General features: G+C 52.5%; 1 protein-coding gene across 3 annotated transcripts in view; it reads left to right on the plus strand.

Moving 5' to 3' along the window:
• Nucleotides 1-6,483: 6,483 nt before the first annotated feature.
• ARHGEF2 (Rho/Rac guanine nucleotide exchange factor 2) overlaps nucleotides 6,484-23,254 on the plus strand; it is a 152,575-nt gene continuing 135,804 nt past the window's right edge. The window contains exon 1 of one of the 3 annotated variants that reach the window (XM_075907439.1): nucleotides 6,484-6,616. Coding sequence is in view for 1 of the 3 variants with exons in the window: in XM_075907438.1 (XP_075763553.1) it covers nucleotides 21,600-21,621 (22 nt within the window). In the remaining 2 variants the exon portion in view is untranslated. Of the gene's footprint in view, nucleotides 6,617-21,584; nucleotides 21,622-23,254 lie in introns of those variants that run through there. The other 2 variants (XM_075907442.1, XM_075907438.1) reach the window with 2 other exon arrangements.

Below are 23,254 nucleotides of genomic sequence, written 5' to 3' on the forward strand. Positions count from 1 at the left end.
AACTAATCACTGCAGTGAATGTAGAGCCTGTGTCTATATGAGCCATCAGCTGACGGGCAGAGAGGAAGATCCAGCTGAAAGAATACACCAAGACCTTGCCCTCCCTAGGTTTAATGGTATGTGTTAAAATCCTACTGTGGATTACTCCCTTCCTCCTTCCCTTGCTCCAGCGTCGCCTTCACTAGCTGCTGCATGTTAGAACTACAACATGCCTCATCTGCAACAAGACTTTTAACATGTGTTTAACAATCTACTTCTTTTAGTCCAGACATGGCCAAAAAGTTAAGACGCAGGGTTGGAAGGAAACTAAGGCTGTTAAAATGGCATTATCTGGCTAATCGTACGGTTGATGCAATTGTATCGACTATACGATTAGTCAATAGTGCCTCTACAGAGCCGCAGCAGGGATAGCTCTTGAGGGGCCGACTTGAGCCAGGACTGAGCAGTCCTGGCTCCGGAGCCATGCGTGCTGTGGTGATGCATTTTAAATGTAGTAAGAATCACTGGGCTCTTGCTACATTTCAAACACAGGGGCGCAGTGATCAGCGCAGGCTAGGACTGCTCAGTCCTGGTTCGTGCGGAGTCCAGCAGCCCCTGTCTTTGGCCAGCCTTGGCTGCTGTAAACAGACACTGCTCCAGCACCAGCCCCTGTTTGCTGCGAATGGGTTGTTTGGCGGCAACAGCCCCCGTCCGAAGCGGGGGAACTCCCCCACTGGGACCCCCTGTGGACAGGTTGCTTCGCTGTAGTATCCCCTATCCTTCCCCCTGCTGCCTCTGATAGAGGCAGCAGGGGGGACAGACAGCACCCCAGAGATGCTGCTGGGAGAACCGGCTTTTAAGCCGGCTTCCACCAGCACCATCTCCTTTTTCCCCCCTTGCTGCTTCTCATAGAGGTAGCAAAGGAGGGGTGCTGCATGGGGCGAGTGGGGACTGCTTGAGTCCCTGCTCACACCGTGCTCCCTGCGGCACTTCAGCTTTTGAAATGTACAAGAACCTTGCAGGCGTAGTGACTTGCCCAAGACAATGGAGTTAGGCCACTGACACAGCCAAGACTAAAATCTACATCTTTCTGGCTCCTCGCCCAGTGCCCTATGCTCAGCACCAGGCTGCCTGAAGTGGAGCTTTGAAACGTGGCTGTCCAAAGCCCTGTCGCTTGGTTTCTAGCCCCACCCGAGTGCTTCATTCTTTAATTCTAGAAGATTCAGAGTAGGAGTCCTAAAACCACAGGCAGGAGTTCCCCTGGTTGACATGCTGCAGTTGACCTGTGCCTTCCTGCATGAGGACACTTCTCCATATGGCCCTTCTAGGTTTGTCTACCTTGCTTTGGGGGTGAGGGTGGGCTCTGCCTTCTCTCATCAGCTCTAACCAACCTTGGGCTGTGAGACTACATTAATGGAAGCCAGGCAAACCCCAGTGAAGAGGAGATGGGGGTATGTGTTGTCCTTTGGCTGTGGGTGTTTTTTGGCTGCCTCAGAAGAGTGCAGGGGTTGGCCAGGCCTGAGACCCAGACCCAGGGGAATCGTGTAATGGGGAAGTTTGCTCTGTTGCTACTGCACAGCCTGTTCTGTGTGAAGAAGCCTTTGGTCTCAGACTCATATGAGGTCTCTTCCAGTTCTATGATAAGGGGATGGTTTGATGAGATAACATGATCTTGGTAAGTAATTGACCATTCATTATCAGTGGGAAATAGGTCAATGGAGGAATGATAGGAGTTACTATTGAGAACTTTCTGGGTGTCTGGCTGGTGAGTCTTGCCCACACGCTCAGGGTTTAGCTGATCGCCATATTTGGGGTCGAGAAGGAATTTTCCTCCAGGGTAGATTGTCAGAGGCCCTGGAGGCTTTTCGCCTTCCTCTGTAGCATGGGGTACAGATCACAGCTGGAGGATTCTCTGCATCTTGGGGCCTTCAAAGTATTTGAAGGCTTCAATATCTGAGATATAGGTGAGAGGATTATTCTAGGAGGGGTGGGTGAGATTCTGTGACCTGCACTGTGCAGGGGGTCAGACTAGATGATCATAATGGTCCCTTCTGACCTTAAAGTCTATGGTCAGCAGGGTTGTTAAACCAGCTCTAAATTCCCACACACGATTCAGTTAAATCTCTGCCAGTTCCTTGCACTAGAACAAATACTCTTTCCAGCCCCTTCCAAAGGAGAATCAGGGAGTGTCTTGGCCACTATTGAAGCAAAGCTTTCAGGTCATCCCTGAAATTAACCATTCCCATGTCACAGATGGGGGAAACTGAGGCACGTGACTTGCCTCAAGCACTCACACATCTGGCAGAACTTTTACCTCCTCCTTTCCATCCCTGCATGTCCCACCATCAATGTTTCCTCTAATCTTTTCCATCCATGTGCAGAATAAAATGATGTGCACCAAGGCAGGTGTGGCTGTTACACCACCTGTAGAAACACAATACTAGCTGTGGGCACATTACTAATCAGCTGGGTGGCACATCAGCTTGACAGGGAACGTGGTCCACCATCCTTTCTCCTTAGCCCAGGTTTCTGCTAACAGGACCCGGAGGGGTGCTGCTAAAGTAACTGCAGGCTATCTTTGTTGTTGTTGTTGCCACTCAGAGCAAATGGTCTCATCCAAGAATTCGGTGTCGGTGGCCCAAACTCCCAGGCTCTGCAAAAAGCAAACACAGCAGCTTTGTCCCAAGAACAATGTTTCCAAGTCAGGATTTCTCACCCCCTCATCCCAATGGCTTGCTCTTGCCACCCGCTTCACCCTTTCTTTTGAGGAGGAGCTTGGCAGTGGGCAGGATCAAGGAAACAATTGATGCTAATGAGGAACAAACCAGCTTTGCCCTGGAGGTGCAAGTGGGAGCCTCGGCAGTAAAACCAACAGGTTGATCTGGTGCATCCTACATGAATGGTTTATCCTAATGAATTGCATCTTCCACATGAATGGCTTATCTTAATGTTTCCTCCTGAGTCTGCTGTTCCCTCTGCTCTTGGCATTGAGAAGAAAGACAGTTAATTGTCCCTGAAGTTGCCTCTCCTGGTGATCTGGGTAGGATGGATTGCAGGCAAACAGGTGAGAGTCAATGGGGTGCCTTGCACACGTGTAATTCTGCTGGGGATTGCTTTGAAGGAGCTGAGAGTGAAGAAGAGACTGGCCCTGTCTGATCTGTGTCACCCTGTGGCTGCAGGACTGTCAAGCTGGGACTTGACAAGAGTAGCATTATGTGTAGCTATTGGGGTAGCAGCTAGGAGCCCGTGTCCTGCACTGAGACTCCATGGTGCAAGGTGCTGTGTGAACACAGAACTAAAGCTTGATCCCTGCCTCCAAAGGGTGTCTAATATTTAGAGACAAGGTGGGGGAGGGTCTGTCTTTTATTGGACCAGCTGCTGTTGGCAAACAGAAGGGACTGATGTAGGTAGCTACAACACTGCATGCATCTCTCAACTGTGCGAATTTCACCTCTCCACCTGGGGTAATCCTACAGTGTGCTTCCCAGGGCCGGAGCTTAGAGTTTTATACTCCTCTCCTGCACCTCTGCGAGGTAGATGTTATCCTCCTGGTGAAGATGGGGCAGCTGAAGGCAAGTGCCTTGAATTTAGACCCACAAGGAGTCCTGGGGCACCTTGGAGACTAACAAAAATATGTGTAGTAGCATGAGCTTTCAGGGTCCAGGACCACTTCTTCAGATGAGCCTGAGTGGAGAAAAAAAGACTAACACGGCTACCCCTCTAAGACTGAATTGAGATTATTACCCTGTAAGGGTCCTGCGCATTGGTCACAATGAGATGATTCTGTGTGCCTGGCTGTAGGCCCTATGTATCTCTGTGACAGAAGTAAGGAAACAAGACAGGAGAGAGAACTGGATTCAGGGGTTTTATGGAAACTTTCCCCTTCTCCCCCCCCCCCCCCTCCCATGGCCAATTGCAGCTGAACCCATCCCTGGCTTCAGGGATGAAGGTGCTTTTGTCCACTAGGGGTCAGGCTTTCCCTGGTGCCTGCAGATCCCATTGCCAGCAAGGTCCTTGGGATTACTGCAGAGGTGGGCAATAATTGTTGATGAGCAACTACTCCAAAATTTTGGTAAGTGGTCACGGGCTGCACTTTTCTATGGAGGAGGATGAATCCTGAGCTTGAAGGCCTCCATTGGCTCTTCCACTGTTCTGCAGAGCGGTGTGCTCTGGAGACAGGAGCCTGTCCCCTAATATTTTGGGGGCCCAACATAGAAGGTCTGGTTTTTAGAGGGTGGGACATGAGCACTTTCTGTACATCCGTCCCCTCTGGCACCTCCGACTCGCCAGCCGTTTAGAAAATCTTGACCCAGCTTTCCAGACAATGCCTGGCCCTGACTCTTACTACCTCACACGGCAGCTGCTGGCACCAGCTCATCTTTGCACACAGGTCCCGGGCACCACCTGTTTGCCTAACAGGCTGTGAGTGTGTTTGCTGAACTAGCCAGGATACGGACTAAAGGGCACCAGCCCAAACAGAGCCAAGGGGCAAACTCCGGCAGCTGCTGACAGCTCTCGCAAGAGAAACCTCTCAAGTTATTGGCCGGATGGAAAGAAAAGTTTCTGAAGAAAGCCGGAGGCTGTCACACGGGTGTAGTCTGGAGGGGGTGCTCTTCCCGGACTAATGTCCCTCTGCACCACCAGGGCTGTGATGAGGGACCAGGCTGCTTAAAACAAAGGCTTTTCTTTACTTGCTTATCAGTACAGCCCTGCACGGGCTCTTTTAAAATCCTGCTTCTGCTGTTACGGTAGCGGGTCCTGTGGGATCCCTGTTCCACTGCAGGACTCTACTTGCAAGTTTTAGAAACCTGCCTGCAAGCTTTTGAAAGGCTGGAAATTAACCAGGTAGATTGAGCAGCCCGGGTAGGTGCCTTATTTCCCCTCCTCCTAGAGAGAGCTGGTCCATCTGCCAACTCCCACCCAACCTGAAGGTCCTAATTCATTGAGCAGGAGGCTGAATATAGCCTCTGCCTCCTGGGTGAGGAAGGGGGAGAGTTCCCCTGTAGGGCTGGGGGGTTGTCTTGCAGGCTCCCCATGCATGGGGTGTGCCTGGCAGCCATCGAGAGGTTAACACGCTGGACAGAGAAGATAGAGGCCCTGAGCTGGGAGCCGATTTAGAGGCAGATGAGGAGCTGGGCCCACTGTGGGAGAGAGGCAGCTTTGTGTGGGCAGGGTGATGACACAGAGGTCTGAGTCGCTCCTGCCAGCTGGGGTCACCCTTCATGGTCTTGCGCTGCCCCAGCTGGGGCCTTGGCTCTGTCACCTCACATGGTTTGAGTGCATTAGGGGTGTAGCCACAAGTGGGCCTGGTCCCACCCACTTAGCATCCAGACCCACCCCCAGGCCCTGCCTCTGCTCCTGCATGGCATAGGGACTCACTCCTCTCTGCGCGGTGCTCCAGCTGGGCCAGTGGGTGGGATCAGGGGTTTGTCCTGCTCTGACTGAGAGCAGAGACCAGAGCTTGCAAACCTCCAACCTGACTCCCTTATTGGGAATGCTGGTCATCAGAGCAGGACAAGCCTCCAACTCCACTTCCCTGGAGCCCCAGGCAAGCCCTTAGCCTAACCCCATCCCCAGCAGGGGATCAAAGTGGGGTGTGTGCGTGGAGGGCACAGACTTTTATGGAGAGTCCCATGGCCAGAGCATCTTTCCCTCCCCTTCTTCCAGTTGGGTAGGGGGAGAGGCTGCCACCCCCACCCCCATCATTGCCCACCCACCGGTCCCATTCTGGGTAGTCACACTGTCTCATTAACTCCCACTCTACTGCAGCCAGGAATTCAAGGCAGGGCTGCTGGCTTCCTCCCCTCCTTTAACCATGAGGTTGCCCTGTCCCTGTCCTGCCTGCACCCAGCCTTGTGTATGTGACCTCTGTGCTTCCTGCTCTCTGGCTTGCCAAGGGAAACCAAACCTGCCGGTTTGCAGCTCGTTCAACCCTCCCCCCATCTCTTTGCACCGGGAGAGGGCGCCCAGCGTGTCAGACCTGGGGAACGCAGGCCAAGCTCTCCATTGCCACCAGCAAGATGTTACACTCCTGCGGGTTCCCCTCCCACGGGTTTCACCAGCCAGGCCTGACTGGCTCAGGGGAGGCCCACGAAGCAATGGGACACGCACGCCAGCCCAGGTCTAGGATCATCCGAGGTGGGAGACCAACTCCTTTTTACCCCCGCGAGACGGGTGACAGCCGCCGACTTCTTACAGACGGGGAAACTGAGGCACGCAGCCAGAGGCAGGACTCGAACTCAGGCGCGCCCCACCCCCAGCCTCCTGCTCCGGGCGCTTCCCGGGAAGCGGCTTTTCACCCTCAGGTTTTTGCAGCCTCCTCGCGGGGACCTCGATTGCCCTGGAAACCGACTTGCTGCTGACTCAGAGGTCGCCAGAGCCGCAGGAGGCAGAAGCGAGCCCGGAGCTCGCCGGAGGGCAGGGCGGAGGCGGCCCCGAGGGCGAAGGGTTAACAGCGGGGCGGACCCCAGGCGCGGAGCGGGGCGGGAACTCGGGAGCTGCGGATCAGTGCGGCTGGGAGCGGCCGCAGGGGGCGTCACCCGAGCCCTGCCCCGGGGTCCTGCCGGGCAGAGCGGATCGGCGGATCCTCCAGCGGCGCCTGGCCCGAGCCTCCCCGGGGAGCGGCCCCACCCGGCAGGTACCTTTCCAGAGCAGCTGGTCGCGCTCCAGCCCCGGAGCTGGGCAGGTGGGGGCAGGTGCGTCTCCAGCGGCGCTGGGCTCCAAGGCGGGGCTCGCAGCCTGGCGAGCTCAGGAGAACGGGGCTGGCCCTGCCTGGGCTGTTGGGTCGTGGCCCTGGGGCAACCTTTGTCCCCTGCTTGGGTGTGAAAAGGGCCAGGGAGAAGCGTGGTGTGGGCCGTGTGCGCTGCTGCGGGTGAGGGAGCTTGGAGCCTGGGTCAGGAAGGGAGTTTGATATAATGATTAGAGCTGGGGGGAGTTTTGGGTTCTAGGGCTCCAGGGTTCTAGGGGGTGAGTATGTTGACTAATAGCTAGAACAGTCCTGCCACTGGATTGCTGCTGGCGACAAGTTGTGGCTCCGTGCCTCAGTTTCCCTGTCTGGGAAATGGAAATCGGTCCAGAGCATCTGGAGCTTGCCCTTAGCTAGGACTTCCTGCAGCTTTATGATGGGACTATGGCCCTGTCTTCCTCCCTGGGGAAGAGGGCTCTGTCGGGGAAGGAGCTGAGAAAGTGAAATGCCCCAAACTCCCCCAGCTGAGTGGTGTGAATTTTGCCCTCAGTACGATCGCCTGTTATGTCCTTGCATCTTCTCCGAGCTCTGGCTGAGGTCTAGAAGAACAGCCATTCAGCCGCAAGATACCCCATCACCCTGGGATGGACCTGTTGCCCTTTTCCATGCACAATCCTCCAGGGACAGTGAAAGCAATGGGTGTGACTCTGCTGGCAAAAAGGGGCTGACCGCAGTTCATCTGTTCCCACACAGTTCCCACAAACTCACACCCCTAATCGACACAGCTATACCAGGTCCAAACCTTTCCATCTTCCCCAGCTCTAAATTCCACCACCTTAACCCCTGGCCTACACTCCAAAGTATAGCCCTGTGGCTTGGCTTCAGGGAGTGATTTTATTCTTATTAGTCTCAAAGGGGGAGCCATGTTAGTCTGTAACTTTAAAAACAAGGAGTAGACCTCTGGCACCTTAGAAACTAACAAATATATAGTGTATGTGGGGGTCCCCCCTTTTTTTTTCCTCCCGTCTGTTCATCTGAGGAAGTGGGTTGTACCCATGAAAGCTAAATATATTCATATTAGTCTCTAAGGTGCTACAGGACTATTCATATTTATTCTTGAAAGTTATTTTATTTCATCAATAAAACTGCTACCAGCCCTCTCCTACACCTTAGTACAACATACAGCTGTAGTTGATTCTGGCGGGGGGAGCCCCCATAAGCTGTTCTGAAGCAAGCATGTTTATATCATTGTAACTGTGTTCACGTTAGAGTTTTGGTGGTACCGGGGTAGCTATGCTGACAAACCTCTCTAGCATAAGGAAGACTGGAGCAGATGGCAGATTTTGCTCCTGTGGAAGCAGCAGGAAATCCCATTTGCAGGATTGGAGCGTGTGGAGTTGTTTGTTTATATTGAAAGTTTGGGTCAGCTCGGAAAAGTGACCATGGGAATATGACAGACAATGTTCCCTGTCAACTTTTCCATCCATCTATGGAGGATTTTTTCCCATCTATGTGTGGAATGATTTTTTTATGTGCCCCAAAGGATGTGCAACACCAATGGGGAAACAGAACCCAGCTGTGGGTGCTCTGCTGATCAGCTGGGCGGCATTTGAATCTCTCCTGGGTGGCTGACCGAGTGCATGGCTTGCAGAGAACACTGATGTCAGATCTGCTCCTTGTCAGATCCAGAGCCATGCAGGCTGACTTCAGTGACAAATGACAGCGTGGTCCCAGGCAGGCCAGTTCGGGGGAGGGTGCTGCAAACCGTTCTCCTTCACACGTGATCCGTACACTTGCTCACTGTTACCTTGGGGACACAGGCAGCCAGCCCGGGTTGAAGGCTGGACGGTTGGTGAGGGCAGAATTTGGGTGCTGCCATGCTGAGGTGCTATGTGGATAGAATCCAGACCCCATGGGCAGGGTGTCTGGGGAGAAAGGGGAACAAGAGGAAGGGAGATTGCTTTGCTATAGAACCCTGGGAAGACAATCAAAGATGGAGGCCACAAGGCCATTTTTAGCCTGGCTCTGAACTTGCCCTGAGGGAAACTGCCCCATCCCTTTTACAGGTCATTCTCCGGGGGGGGGGGGGGGGGGGGCATTGGCTTCTAATGGGTGCAAAGTACTGGCTGAAAAGCCCCATACAAGTGCAAATCTGCTGCTGCCACTGGACCAAATTCATCCCTGCATCCCCTCCACTGAACTAGCTTCCCTGGGATGGGTTTTGGCCAAGCACCTCTCCACCTGCCCCAGTGATGCCAAGTACTGCTGTTAGCTCCGTTCCTCAGGATGGCTTGTAGTCAGAGTGTGACCATGTGGTGTTCAGTTCTGGGGGACTGTAGAGCGATGCAGGGTATGCCTGGGGAAGGGGGGGATGGGATGAGATGAGCTGGGCAGGTCTCAGCACCAGTCAGAGAAACAGCCTCTTCCGACCGACTCAAGGCACCAACCAATGTTCCCTCTAATTTTTTTTCCATCCATATGTGGAATAAATTTTGTTTGATGCACCAAGGTATGTGTGGATGTGCACCACCAATAGAAACACATGCTGCCAGCTGAGGGCAGCTGCAGGCACTCTGCTAATCAGCTGGGAGACACCTGAATCTCTTCTGGGTGGCTGCTGAAGTGCTCAGCTTACAAGGAACACTGCTGCCAACCGAGAGCCCAGAGCTAGACCTGGTTTGAGGTTTCAGTTTTCCAGCAGAAAAATGCCATTTTAAGAGTGCTGAACTTTTTTTGCATAATTGGATCTGTTTTGATGAACTGGTGTTTAGGAAACAAATTTGTTTTGTTTTTTAAATTTGGCAAAGTCTTGTTTCAAATGAAAAGATTCCATTTTCCCCCCTCCAAAACTACTTTTCCTCTCAACATTTATTTTATTCCATAGAATTGTTTAAAATGGTCACATCAACATGTTTCCTTTCCATTGACCTGGAAGGATTCCCTCCTTCCCTCCTATAAATTTAGTTGTTAAAACATCTGGCTGTTTTGTGTTCGGGCCTGATTCAGGATTGAAAAAATGTGAAGCTTGAAATCTTTCATGGGATCGAAAATCCACATCTTGACCAGCTCTACCTCAGGCTCCCTGCCTTCCACTGCCCCCGCACCCCTCAAAGCATCCAGCTGCGGGGTCATGTACCCATTTCCCAGAGAGCACTACTTTGCGAAGTGCCTGTTCCGCAAGCAGCCCAGTTTTTAGGCACAGTTTCTGGCCAGTGAGAGCCATGAGGTCGTGCTGGGGGGCGGGGGAGGCTTGCAGCATTCGGAGATGCACATGACCCCTGTAGCTGGCTGCTTTGAGGGGCGTGTGGGGGCACAGAAGGCAGGGAGCCTGGCTAAGGCTCCCACTGGGCCATGGCATGGTAATGGGCCAGATCCAGCCTACGGGCCATATTTTGCCTGTCCCTGGTGTAGACACAGTAAATCCTGCCTCTTGGCAGGGCTTAGGCTAGAAAGATGACCCTTGTGGTCCCTTCTAATCCTATAATTCTGTGACCTGGTATATTGCCTGTTGGGGATCTTCCCTGGAGGTGGATTGGACCCAAATGGACATCCAGGTCTGTGGGTGATGGATCCCACTCCAGCGCTTAGTTCACTAGGGGCCTTCACAGGAGGGGAGGGATAAGGGTCTACTACAGCTGCCAGTTGAGGAGCTGCTCTTGATGGTAAAGTGTCTCATGCTTCAAGCACACCCCACCATGTGCTGAAGTCCAATGGAAAGACTCTAGCTGGTGTCAGACTTGGGCTTTTGATTGGGGCCTTCATAAGATTTTTATCTTCTCTTCCCAAGGAACATGATTCTTTTCTTGCTGCTCTGAGCAACGCCTGGGTTTGTCCTTCAGGGACTTGCCCACAAGCTGGAAAATTCAGCCCTGAGAGGATCGGAAAAATTGCCAGACTGTATCAAAGGCCTGTCTAGACCAGTTTCTGACCATGACCAGCACCAACTATTTCAGAGGAAGGTGCAGTAGGGGATGTGAGAAAATCTGCTACCCCCCTCCATCAGATCTTACCCTGACCCCAGACAGAAACTCTTAAACCCAAAGAGGTTTAATTTCCCATCCACAATCTGTTTATATTCTCTATCTTAGCTCTGGGAAGTTTTGCTATCTGTATGAGTGTTCAACAATGTTCTCTTTAATTATTTCTGTCAGTGTGCTGGATAATTTTTGTTCTGTGCACCAAGGCATGTGCAGATGTGGACCACCCCTAGAAACATATGCTGCTGGCTTTGGGTGCTCTGCCAGTCAGCTGGGTGGCATTGGAATCTCTCCTGGGCGGCTGCCCAAGTACTCAGCTTACAGGGAGCACTGGTGTCTAAGTCCCTTGCTGACTTTTTGGTCTCAGAGGCATCTTGTGGCAGTGAGTTCCACTGTCTAACTGCATACCACACAGGGAGCGGGGGGTGGGGGGGAAGCATTTCCTTGTATCGGTTATGAACTTGCCACCGTTTCATTCCATCCCTTTGTTCCTGTGTCAGGAGACAGGGAGGATCTGGCTTCCATGGTGGGGGGAGGGGATTCCAGTTGCACCTCCTATGTGAGGCCATCCCATTGGGCAAGGACTTACCTCGTGCTGTAAGGCTCACAAAGTGCTCATCACTTGAGCTGGGAGCTGCAGCAGTAATATGATCCACCCGCCTCTTGGTGGCTCTTCAGCAGGTGGCAGCTGGAATTCTTTGCAGAACATAAACACGGGTTTGAAGAGGGCTCAGTGTTGATTTTAGTCCCATTTGTAAGTTAGAGCTGAGCCCACCACCATCAATTTTTTTCTGGGGGCCCCTGGGACACACATCTTTGCCAAGGGCTGAGCTGTTTTGGGATGAATTCAGCAGGCAGTGTGGTGCCTGGCTGAAAGAATGACCTGTAATAATGAAAGCTGATCTTAGGAGTGTGAAGAGATGTTTCCTGCTTTTGCATGGAGGTGTCTCTTCTTGAGCCGAGCCTGGAGCATCGAGATTTTTACAATGGCTGGCATTTAAAACGGAGGAGAATATGTCCACACACACACTCGTGAGTTTAGATGCTTGAGCCTGTGGGTGTGTCCGGGCATATAAGAGACCTGTGCTACCAAACTCTGTGTAGAGGGGAGCGATAAGGATCTACTACAGCTGCCAACTGAGGGAGCTGCTCTTGCGGCTCTGATGGTAAAGTGTCTCATGCTTTTAGTGATAGAAATGTAGCCGTGTTAGTCTGGTGTAGCTGAAACAAAAAACAGGCATATGTAGCACTTTAAAGACTAACAAGATGGTTTATTAGGTGATGAGCTTTCGTGGGCCAGACCCAGTTCCTCAGATCAAATAGTGGAAGAAAATTGTCACAACCATATATACCAAAGGATACAATTTTAAAAAATGAACACATATGAAAAGGACAAATTTGAAATTTTTAAAAATAAAGTTTTAAAATAAACCATCTTGTTAGTCTTTAAAGTGCTACATAGTCCTGTATTTTGTTTCATGCTTTTAGTGATTTCAAACATTACCACTGAGTCCAGCGGGGGGTCTCCGTGAATTTTCCTCTTTGTGTACATGGGTGTATTGTACGGAGGATCTACACATGCCGCTGTCCAAGGAATATGGGTGGACAGAGAGAATGTTGCATCCACTAGAAAAGCACAGAGCATCAAGCTGTGAGTGTTAAGACTGCTGGCTTAGAAATGGGGGCAGGATTGTGCTATGGTTAGGGCTTGGAAGACATGGAGGCAAGTGCTGTAGACTCCTTGGGTGACCCTGGGCCTCTGTTTCCCCTCTGTACTATGGTGGCAACAGTGACTGCCGGGGGGGCTGATAGCCACTGTAGGCACCAGGGCAAAGTGTGGGGAAAGCTGGCTTCATGCCAGGGGTGGGCAATAATTTTTGACTGGGGGCCACTTCAGAAATTTTCAAAGTGGCCCCGGGCTGCCCCAGAAGGGGCGGGGCTTTATGCAGAAGAGGTGGGGCCAGGACACTTTCATGCTTCCCCACCCACAGACCCTGATTGATCTGTGGGAGGGAGGAGTGCCTGAAGTCTTTGTCCCCTCTCCCAGAGAGACCCGCTAGCGGTTCCCTGTAGACACCCGTGCCCCTGGCGGTGGGAGGAGACTACGTGCGCCCCCTTTCCCTGGGGGAAGCATGCGAAGTCTCCTCCCGCCCTGCCCCCGTCCTGCTTGACCTGCGGGCAGTGGGGGGAGGGCGCGAAGTCATTTGCTTCCTGCCCTCCAGTGCACGATGCGCTGCACCGTCCCTAGGCCCCGATTGGCCTGGGGCCAGGGGAGCAGCAGGACCTCCGTGAGCCGGATCAGCCTGCTTGACGGGCCACCCCAGCTTCATGCCCCTGAAAGGGGCGGGGCCCAGGGCAGTCAGCCCTTAGTGCCAGCCAGCCTGCGGCGCCCTGCCCCCGCCCAGCCCTCAGAGCAGCAATTCAAACGGGCTCCGGCCGCTGCTGCAGTAGCAATCAGGAGCTGTAGGCCAGTGTTTCTCAACTTTATTAAAAAAAAAAAAGCACCCCTTTTAAAAAAAAAAAAAAATACCCCCAGTACCTACAGTTTTCAGACACACACAATTTTTCTCTACCATTGCAACACATTTGTTCAAACAACTTAATCGTAGCCGGGCGGGCGATGAAATTTTTGAGTGTCAAAAGGACAAAAATAATCAAGTGCTGTGAAACTTCAAACAAAGACTCAGTTTTCTCCAAATTTCAGGTGTGTTGACGTACTCTCTCCCCCCCCCCCCCCCCAGACTTCTCTCGAGTACCCCTCCCTAAGGGTACTTGTACCACGGGTTGAGAAATGCTGCTCTAGGCCTCTTTGACTTTCCAGGCCCTGGGGCAAAAAACTGCCCCCTTTGGCCTCACCTCCCCCTCCATCGACAGAGCTGGTGACTGGCCTGTGTCCTGTGCTAAGGATCACAAGGTTCTGAGACGCTATGATAACTGGGCCAAGCACTGTAATTGTCGAGTGCCTCTCGCCTGGATGTGGGCTGGGCCCTGGTTTCTTTCCTTGGGCTCTAGCCAGAGCTGCCCTGTTTTCATGGTGTTTCCTGCAGGCTGGCACCACTGCACGTGTTTCACCCCTCCAGCAGCCAAACGCTTCACGCCCTGATGCGAGGAGGGGCTGGAGCTGGCGGAGGAAGGGCAGATTGTGCTGGGGAGCCTTTCCCTGGATAAATAATAACTTTACCCAGCTCCTATATAGTGACTAATCCCATTTTACAGATGGGGAAACCGAGGCACAGTGGGCCGCCGAGTTGGCCAGTATCAGAGCTGGGAATAGAGGTCAGATCATCCAAGTTCTGGTCCACTGCTCTTGCCACTTGGACATGCTGCCTCCCCTTTCTTGACTGACTCATCAGACCGGTGGTGGTTTCTGTACAGGGGGTCCCTGGCTTTGTGAGGAGTAGGTTGGGCTGCAGAAAGAGATCCACATTCATGCTATATTTTTTTGGAGTCGGAGTGTTCCCAGGAATAGCTTTGTTACAGAGGATCCCATACGAGTGCAGTGGGGTGCCCCCCTCAATAGTGTTTCAAGTCGGGGACTGGAGGCATATCTCACGAAGGCCCTAATCTGTCTTTTTTTCACTGTAGTGCCTCAGCATCTCCCCTCTATTTATTGTCCCAACAAGCAGCACTGAGCTTGTGTTTCATGGTTAAACCTTGCACAGAGCACGACTCTGCCTTTCAAACTGTGGATCTCCTGGGTCTGGCTCTGATTGGACATGGCTTGTTTCCTGGTCCCATTATACAGATGAGAGTAACTGAGGTACAGCGCAGCTTTGTCTCCCAGGTTCACGCTCCATCACCTCACCTGACATGGAGCTCCGTAATCTCACTATGTCGGATCCAGATGTCCCACAGCTGCCAGGGTGGGGACCTAGCCAATGTTCCTGCTAATCTTTTCCTTCCTTGTGCAGAATAATCATGTGCGAATGTGCACCATCAGGAGAAACACAAACCTAGCTGTCACCAAAGACTGTTTAGCTGTGGTTGTAACCCATGCCTTTGTAGCCAGCTCTGCCACAGTAACCTCATGAGCTCGGCTGGCTCCCTCGACAGTTCATGACTCAGGGCTCCGAGATCAGCAAACAGATTGCCACAAACAATCCACGCCTGAGTGGCATATTTCCTGGGCAAGCCGCCCTGGAACTCTGCAGAGCTGGTGCCCAGAAGTGTGAACCAGAGAGAGTGAGAACGGCTGCCCTGGGAATGAAGGGAGATGAATGTTTTTTGGAAAGGGCAGGGAGGAATGGAAGAGGAAGAAAGGATGGTCCACGCTAGGGATGTAAGCGACTAGTCTGTTCCCTGATAACCATATGCTGATTGGGTAGTTGAGTAGTGACTCGACTAGTCCCGTCCCCCCCCTCTCCCTTGCCTCTCTATCAGAGAGAGGCTGCAAGAGGGAGAGCAGGAGCTGGTGCTGGGTGGAGCTGGCTTAAAAGCCGGTTCCCCCCAGGGTTGTCTCCAGGGGGGACCCGGCGCCACACCTCTGCTGCTGGCTGCTTCTGGGGTCACCATGGTCTGTGGCGCCAGGAGAGGCAGGAAGCTGCCTTAGCTGCACCTCCACTGTACCACTGACAGGGAGCCGCTCAAGCTAAGCCCCTCCTGCCCCAGCCCTGGCCCCACCAAAGCTGGAGCCCCTCTCCTACACCCCAAAGCTCAGCCCCACCCCAGAGCCCACACTCCAGTCAAAATATGTTGGGTCACAGCATCAACAATTTTCTTCAACTGGGTCCTGAGGAAAAAGGTTTGCAAACCACTAGGCGATGCAGGGCAGAGGGGAAGCAGTTGGCACATGAGCCGAGCCAGCAGGAAGAGAACAAAGTGCTGGCGGGAGGGGGAGGGGGGGGGGGAATATGGGAGATTTGTTTAAGTTTCTAGCTCTTGTGCTTGCCAAGGGGAACTGGAAAACATGACCCCAGCATGACCCTGTATCAGGGGTCTCAAACTCATGGCCCATGGGCCATCTATGGTTGCAGCATTTTTGCAGTACAGCCTGGGAGTCCAGGCAGCAGTGGGTGGGGTGGGGGGGTGGGGTGCCTGGCCCCTTCCCACCACTGCCTGCCCTCTCCCTCCCCCATTGCACTCCTTCCCGTGAGGGACATGCTCTTGAGGATTATTGAGGGAGCCTCCCTGCCCTCATTGTGACGGTTAGTTTGAGGCCTTTGCCCTAAAGGCGCAGAGCAGGAGGCAGAGGAAAAGAAGCCAAATGGTGCTATTTAAAAAAAAAAAAAAAAAAAATTCTCAGGATTTATCAGCTGTTCCCATGATTGCAGGGAACCTGACTCATGATTTGGCAGGGGTTGATGCTGTGATGTGAAAGATTCCATTGAGCATAGGGCGTTGGTGAAATCAGGACTTAGGGATACACCCGAGCTCACACCTGAGTAAAACACCCTTTGCGGGCCAGATCCGGCCTGCCAAGCCACCAGATCAGCCTGCAGACACAGTGGTCACCAGATGATCTCAAGCAGATTCCCCTGCTTGCCTCGCCCCCGCAGGCAGCTCAGAAAAGCAGCTGTGGGGCTGTTTCTGCTCCACAAACTGTGAGTCTGGAGGGGAGGGGGGAGAGGTGCCTCATGGCTGCTCCCGCCCCTAGCACAATCCCACTGTCCAGTTTCTGACCAATGGAAGCTGTCCGTTTGGAAAAACAGGCAGCCAATGAAATACCACTCCCCTATCCCCTCCAGTTCTTATTCATAGAGCACATGGCTCTGCAGCCTGTGCAGGGGCAGGGCAGGCTCCTGCCTGAGAAGCAAGCTGGGCTGCTGGCTGGGAATCTCACAGGTAAGTCTCCTGGCCAGAGCCTGCCTCTGGCATCCCAACCTGTTCCTGCCCCTAGCCCTCTGACCCCCCCCCCCCACTCCTACTCCCCTGTCCCACATAAGCTAAACTTTCTGCCCCCCTCCCAGACTCTGCACCCCAGTCCCCTGTCCTAGGTGACCGCCCCCTCCTTCACTAGGTCACAATCCAAACCCCTGCACCACAATCCTGTGACCCAGGTCACAACTGCCTCCTTTACCCAAACTCCCTCCCAGACCTCACTGGCCCTCCTGCACCCCAATCCCTCACCCCAGGGGTGGGCAAGACCGCCTCCGTGGGCCAGATCCAGCACGTCAAGCTGGATGATCCAGCCTGCAGCTGCCCTGCCACTCCCCTGCCCTCAGGCCAATCAAGACCTGGGGACGGGGGAGCTGGTGGTTGTCTCTAGGTCTAGGTGTTGGGGGATGGGAGGGTAAAGACTTCACAGGATCCCCCTGTCCCAGCCGATCAGGGTCTGTAGATGGGGGAGCATGGTAAGATTCCGGGCCCAACCCTTTTGCCCGAGGCCCACCCCTTCCGGAGTAGCCCACAACCACTTCAGAAATTTGTGAAGCGGCCCCACTTCAAAAATGGGTGTTATGGGGAATTTTGCTATTGACTTTAACAGGGTCAGAATTTCGCCACTAGCATTGATTGAAAGAGCTCTCCCCACCTGAAACATTGCAGCTTCCAGACAATAGTACTTCCCATGTTCAAATTCTTGGCATTCCAAAAGCTGCCCAGTAGGTAGCTGGGAGGGTTAGATTTGCCTTGGCAAATGTCAATAGCTGTTGATTTCACCGAACCCAAGGAGGACAAAATATTTCCATCAAGAATATTTGAAATGGACAGCTAGGCAAAGTGAGAAAAATGCTTCTGGGGAGAATTTTACCTTAATCATATTTACCATGCAACCAGCCGTTCTGCGGCACCTGAGAGACTAACAAATCTATTGGATCATGAGCTTCCGTGGGAAAAACCCACTTCCTCAGATACTTAACAGTGTAGTCAATTAACTGATAAGCAAAAACTGATAGGTTAATGCTATAGTATGCACATTTCCCTTCCCTCCCTCTCCTCTCCCCCTCCCCCTGCTGCCCTGCCCCTGACAGGGCTGGATTATCCAATAGGCAGACTAAGCATGTGTTTAGGGCACCAGCAAAGCAGGAGCACCAAAAAAAAAAAAAAGAGAGAGAGAGAGAGATTGTTACGGTATAGTATTGTTTTTATTTTGAATTACATATGGGGAGGCACCATAATCTTTTCAGTGCTTAGGGCCTCTAAAGGGCTTAATCCGGCCCTGCCTGGCTAGTAAACTTTCTTAGCAGGCTGGCCAGCAGCCTGGCTCAGTCCTGGCTTGCAATGGGTCCGGGATCTACCCCTGCTGCAGCTCTGCATTTAAAGTGTATTAGGAGCCGGGCAGGCAGGCAGCCTGGCTCAGTTCAGGCTTGTGCTGAGTCCAGGAGCTCAAACTGCCCTAGACAGGGGCTGCTGCCACTCCGCACTGCTGCCTTTTTGTCCATGGCTGCAGCACGGGGTGACAGGCAGCCGGTCTGTGAGGGGAGCTGGTTTTTAAGCTGTCTCCCCTCTTGAGCCAGCTCCCACTTGGCACCCTGCACTGCTGCCTCGGATACAGAGGCAGCAGCACGGAGTGAAGCCGGAGCCCACTGGCTGCTGGCCCCGCCCCCGGGGACTATAGAATAGTCGAGTAACAGATAAGAATTCATGAGGTTACTCAACTATCCAATTAACCAATATTTAACATCCCTTATTCTTGCTCTGTGTATCTTTAGTGTGTGGTGTTGACAACTTGTGTTTGTCTCAGCATTTGCTGTCATTCAGTCATTGTCTGTCCCTTATCCCCATTAATCCCTGAAACTGTGAAAATTGAAATATCTCAAGATGGGGGGATGCTTAAAACCCATAATTTGGCACAACTCTGAAGATTTGCATTGATAAAAATGACACACTGATATTATTGGTTGGCATACACGTTGAATCCTGCCAAGCCTACCAATAAAATATTTATCACTTGGGTTCTTTTTAAATTCCTTGTCATTTTCTCTCTATAAATCCAAGGGCTACAGAAGAAGGAAGTGCAGGCATCTCCCACATGTTACGAGGCTGTAACTCTCATCACGAGAGTGACAGGAGAGCTTGTAAATGGCCAGTGCAAGGCTGGAACGGTTTCTTCCTGTTCCGTTTGGGAGGCTTTGTTGAAGGTGAATGAGGAAACAGATCACAGCTTAATGTCTAATAGTAATAGAGATGTAGCGGTGTTAGTCTGGTCTTGCTGAAACAAAAGACAAAAAAGTGCTGCATAGTCCTGTCTTTTGTTTCAGCTTAATGTCTGTGCCAGGAAAGATAATGGAGCAGGCAATTAAGGAATTAATCTGTAAACACCTGGAAGATAATAAGGTGATAGGTAACAGCATGGATTTGTAAAGAACAAATCCCGTCAAACCAATCTGATAGCTTTCTTTGATAGGATATCAAGTCTTGTGGAAAAGGGGGAAGCAGTGGACGTGGTATACCCAGACTCTAGTACAGGGAGTCCCCGAGTTACGTGGATCCGACTTATGTCGGATCCCTACATACGAACGGGGCTTTTCTCACCCTGGAGGACGCGGGCGGCGGGACCGCCCAGACGCACCGCGGTCCCACTGCCCGTGTCCTCCGCGGCGAGAAAAGCTGCTCCGCGTCTCCCTGGTCTGCCGGCTTTGCTCCGCGTCTCCCCCAGCAGATTAGGGAGACGCGGAGTGGCTTTTCTCACCTGGTCCGCGGCGAGAAAAGCCTGGTCTGCTGGGAGGGGGGTGCACTAGCTGCGCCCCCCCAGCAGACCAGGGAGACGCGGGCGGCGGGACCGCCGAGACGCGCCGCGGTCCTGCCGCCTGCGTCCTCTGCAGCTTTGATCCGCGTCTCCCTGGTCTGCTGGGGGGGGGGGGCGCAGCTAGTGCGCCCCCCCCAGCAGACTAGGCTTTTCTCGCCGATGCCTGGGGTAGAGCAGCTGGGGTGCTGCCGGGTTGGTCCCGCAGCGCCGCTCCTCGGCGCTACTGGACCAACCCGGCAGCACTCCAGCTGCTCTGCCCCAGGGGTCCCCAAGTCAGCCGCTGCTGAAACTGACCAGCGGCTGACTACAGGAAGCCCAAGGCAGAGCAGCTCTGCCTCGGGCTTCCTGTAGCCAGCCGCTGGTCAGTTTCAACAGCGGCTGAATCTGGACGCCAGTTCCGACTTACATACAAATTCAACTTAAGAACAAACCTATAGTCCCTATATTCTGCGTAACCTGGGGACTGCCTGTAAAGCGTTTCATACGGTTTCACATGACCTTCTTATCAAAATGGTTCACAGTCATGCTGGAAATGCATAGCAGGTGGGGTTCCAAAGGGGTCAGTTTTGGGATAAATTCTGTTCAATATCTTCATCAGTAGTTTAGATACTGGTATAGACAGTATGCTTATAAAGCTTGCAAATGCTACCAAGTTGGGTGTGGTTGCAGGTGCTTTGGAGAATAGGGTCATAATTCAAAATAATCTGGAGAAATGGTCTGAGGTAAATAGCATGAAGTTCAATAAGGACAATTGCAAAGTGCTCCACTTAGGAAGGAGTTCTGCAGAAAGGGAACTTGGGGTCATAGTGGGCCACTAGCTAAATGTGAGTCAACTGTGTGACACTGTTGCAAGAAAAAGCTAACATGATTCTGGGATGCATTAACAGGAGTGTTATGAGAAAGACACGAAAGTCGTTCTTCTGCTCAACTCTGTGCTGATTAGGCCTCAGTTGGAGTATTGTATCCAGTTCTGGGCACCACATTTCAGGAAAGATGTGGAGAAATTGGAGAAGGTCCAGAGAAGAACAACAAAAAAGGATTAATGGTCTAGAAAACGTGGTCTAGGAGGGACGACTGAAAGAACTGGGATTATTTAGTTTGGAAAGGAGAAGACTGAGAGGGGACATGATAGCAACTTTCAGGTACCTAAAAGGATGTTTCAAAGGGGAGGGAGAAAAATTATTCTTCTTAACCTCTGAGGATAGAACAAGAAGCAATGGGCTTAAATTGCAGCAAGGGAGGTTTAGGTTGGACATTAGGAAAAAGTTACTGTCACATGATTAAGTGTTAGCATAAATTGCCTAGGGAGGTTGTGGAATCTCCATCATTGGAGATATTTAAGAACAGGTTGGCCAGACATGTATCAGGGATGATCTAGATGGTGCTTGGTTGGTCCTGCCATGAGTGCAGGGGCCTGGACGTGATCTCTAGAGGTCCCTTCCAGTTCTAGGATTCGGTGGGTGGAAGGGGAGGTATGACCTGCAGTAGTGAGAGGAGGAGGCTGGGAGCCAGGATACTGGTTCTAACTCGACTCCAGAAGGGAAGTGTTGCCTACTGGGCAGAGCAAAGTTAGGGCATGTCTAATTGAAATGGCTCATTTGAACATTCTGAGACTATGGTTAGTTTTCAGACTGGAGTCAGAAAATTGGGGAAGGCTTCTAATTTTAGGCAAGTGATGAGGGCTCCCTTGCAAAGTGAGCGCTGGCGCATAGTGGGTATGAGTCTGTAACCCCCCCCCTCCCCCCGCGCTAGGGTGGCTTGGCTGTTTAGCTCCCACTTTAAACGCTTGCAGGCCCTAGTTTGATCCCTGGTGCCAAGCTGGTGGCCATTCCATGCACACACACACATACTTCCTATCAGCGGTTGTCCAGTTCCTGGGACTTTCTTCCCTGGACCACTGGGTCCCTGTTCATGGGAATCTGGTCCCATTCTAGAGGAGATCTGGAATACAGGGGAATCCCCAGCCTAGTCAGATCCAGCTAGTGTCTCATCTCCAACAGCGACCTATAGTGGCACATGTGGGGAGGGGGGTGTTCTATCCACTCACAATTGGTCCCATCCTGATTTCGAAGAGAACTTGGGCCAGGCTTGGGAGCCGTTGGCTGTTCCAACTCTGGTCCGTAGTCTGAGCCCTTGATGTCTCTCTCCAGCCTCCTAAATCCCTCTTCTCCACCCCTCCCCCACCCCGGGCATTTTTGTGCGTGCGCCTGTTCCTCCCCCTCTCAGCAGCTTTGCTCTCAAGCCTGTTTACATTCCCCAGCCGCACACGCAGTGCCATGCGGGGTAGGACGTGCTTGTCTGAGCTCCCTTCCGAGTCCTGTTCTGAACTAGAATGACTGTCGCTTCTACTAAAGGTACAGGCAGGAGGCACGCAGGGCCGGGCAGGGCCGCGCTGTTCTTAGTTACTTGTTTTGATCAGTTTTAGAAGGAGGCCACGTGGGCTTGGGGGTAGGGTCCTCGGTGGGGAGTTGTGATGTAGCGGGAACTGTATTCACTCTTGCAGTTGCTGAAAGTCACTGTATTCATGCTGTTTGCTTTGTTGGGTCATGTGTGATTCTACTGTCCTATGCTGTTCTGGAGTGATGGTGGGGGGATGTGTGTGTGCGTGTGTGCCTCAGTTTCCCTGGGCAGTTCAACATTGCCTGGAATGGGGGGGGGGGGGGAGCATGACTCACTGAAGAAGTGAATTTGGTCTCACACCTGAGAGCCAGGTGATAGGAGATAACACCTTTGCTGGGGAATCGGAACAAAGGAGGGGGCGGGGCTGCCTAGAAGGCTGAGACCAGTTGCTGGGTGTGTGAGTTTAGTTTTCTGCTGCTGTAGGGAGGAGGGAGTGTAGCTGGCTTGGGGGGCTCTGGGCCCCCTCGTCCCTAAGATGGATTGTACTGAAAGCTCCTGGTTCCTGTAACAAGTCTGCTATGCCGTGTCCCTGTCAACAAATACACCTTCTGTTCTACTTGTTGGCTGAGTCTCACATCTGACTGCGGATGGGGGTGCAGGGCTCGGTAACTACCCCACACTCTGTGACAGGAGTGAAGCTGCATTCCTGGCTCTAGGAGAGGTGTGGGGCCTGCCTGTTAGAGCAGGTGACTTGACGCCAGGACTCTTGTGTTCTGTTTGTGGCAGTGACAGAGAAGTATATGACTGGAAGCCAGGACTCTTGGATTCCCTGCTCTGCCACTGATTTTCCTAGATGACCTTTAGCAAGTCATTTCCTCTCCCTTTGCCTTAATCTCCCCATATGTAGCCCCCCTCCACCTCACTGTCCTCCAACCTAGCCAAAACAATATTTGATCCTCCCCTGGGGGGAGAAGGTGAGAGAGAGAAAAAACCATGGCAGCTAGCTGCTAGGTTGCTTAATTCACTCCTAGAAGGAGCTGACATGCAATTGGGCAGAGGAAGGTACTTGGATTGCAGTCTTTTTGGGGCAGGGGCTGTCATTTCATACAGGGGGTGTCTGTGTTTACAATGGGGTCTCAGGCATGACTGGGGTTCCTAGGTGCTCCAAAAATTAAAATAGTAAGAGAAGGCACAATAACTTCTGTAGAGTCTAATAGAAGAGAGCTGTCTTTCCCCACCCCCACCCCCAAAGAGGATTTGAGGGGAGCTAATTCAGTGCTCTGAGCTCCTCATTTGGTAGTACAATTTCTTTTCGGTCTCTCTCCAGCAGAGCCACCCACCACAATGAATTCCACCGCTTGAGCTAAGAGAGTCGCTCTGCTCCCTGGCAGCAGTAGTAAACCATTATCCTCCATCACAGCAGCCTCCGGATGGGGACACAGCACACATGTAGTCATGCCAGCCCTGCCGGGGGAAGCAAGCCTTGCTTTGCTTTGCAGTCACTGGCCTGATTCTGAGATGGGCACTGGCTTCCTGGAAGGGTTGTCTAGGGAAAGGGAGACTGGCCTGTCCACCCAAGCTGGAATCCTGTTGTCTTGTATACTTCCGCTAGGTTTCCATGGGCTACCGCCCCCTGCCCTCAGCTCC

This window comes from Pelodiscus sinensis, chromosome 24 (assembly GCF_049634645.1).
Source record: "Pelodiscus sinensis isolate JC-2024 chromosome 24, ASM4963464v1, whole genome shotgun sequence".
In the NCBI taxonomy this organism is placed as follows: domain Eukaryota; kingdom Metazoa; phylum Chordata; order Testudines; family Trionychidae; genus Pelodiscus; species Pelodiscus sinensis.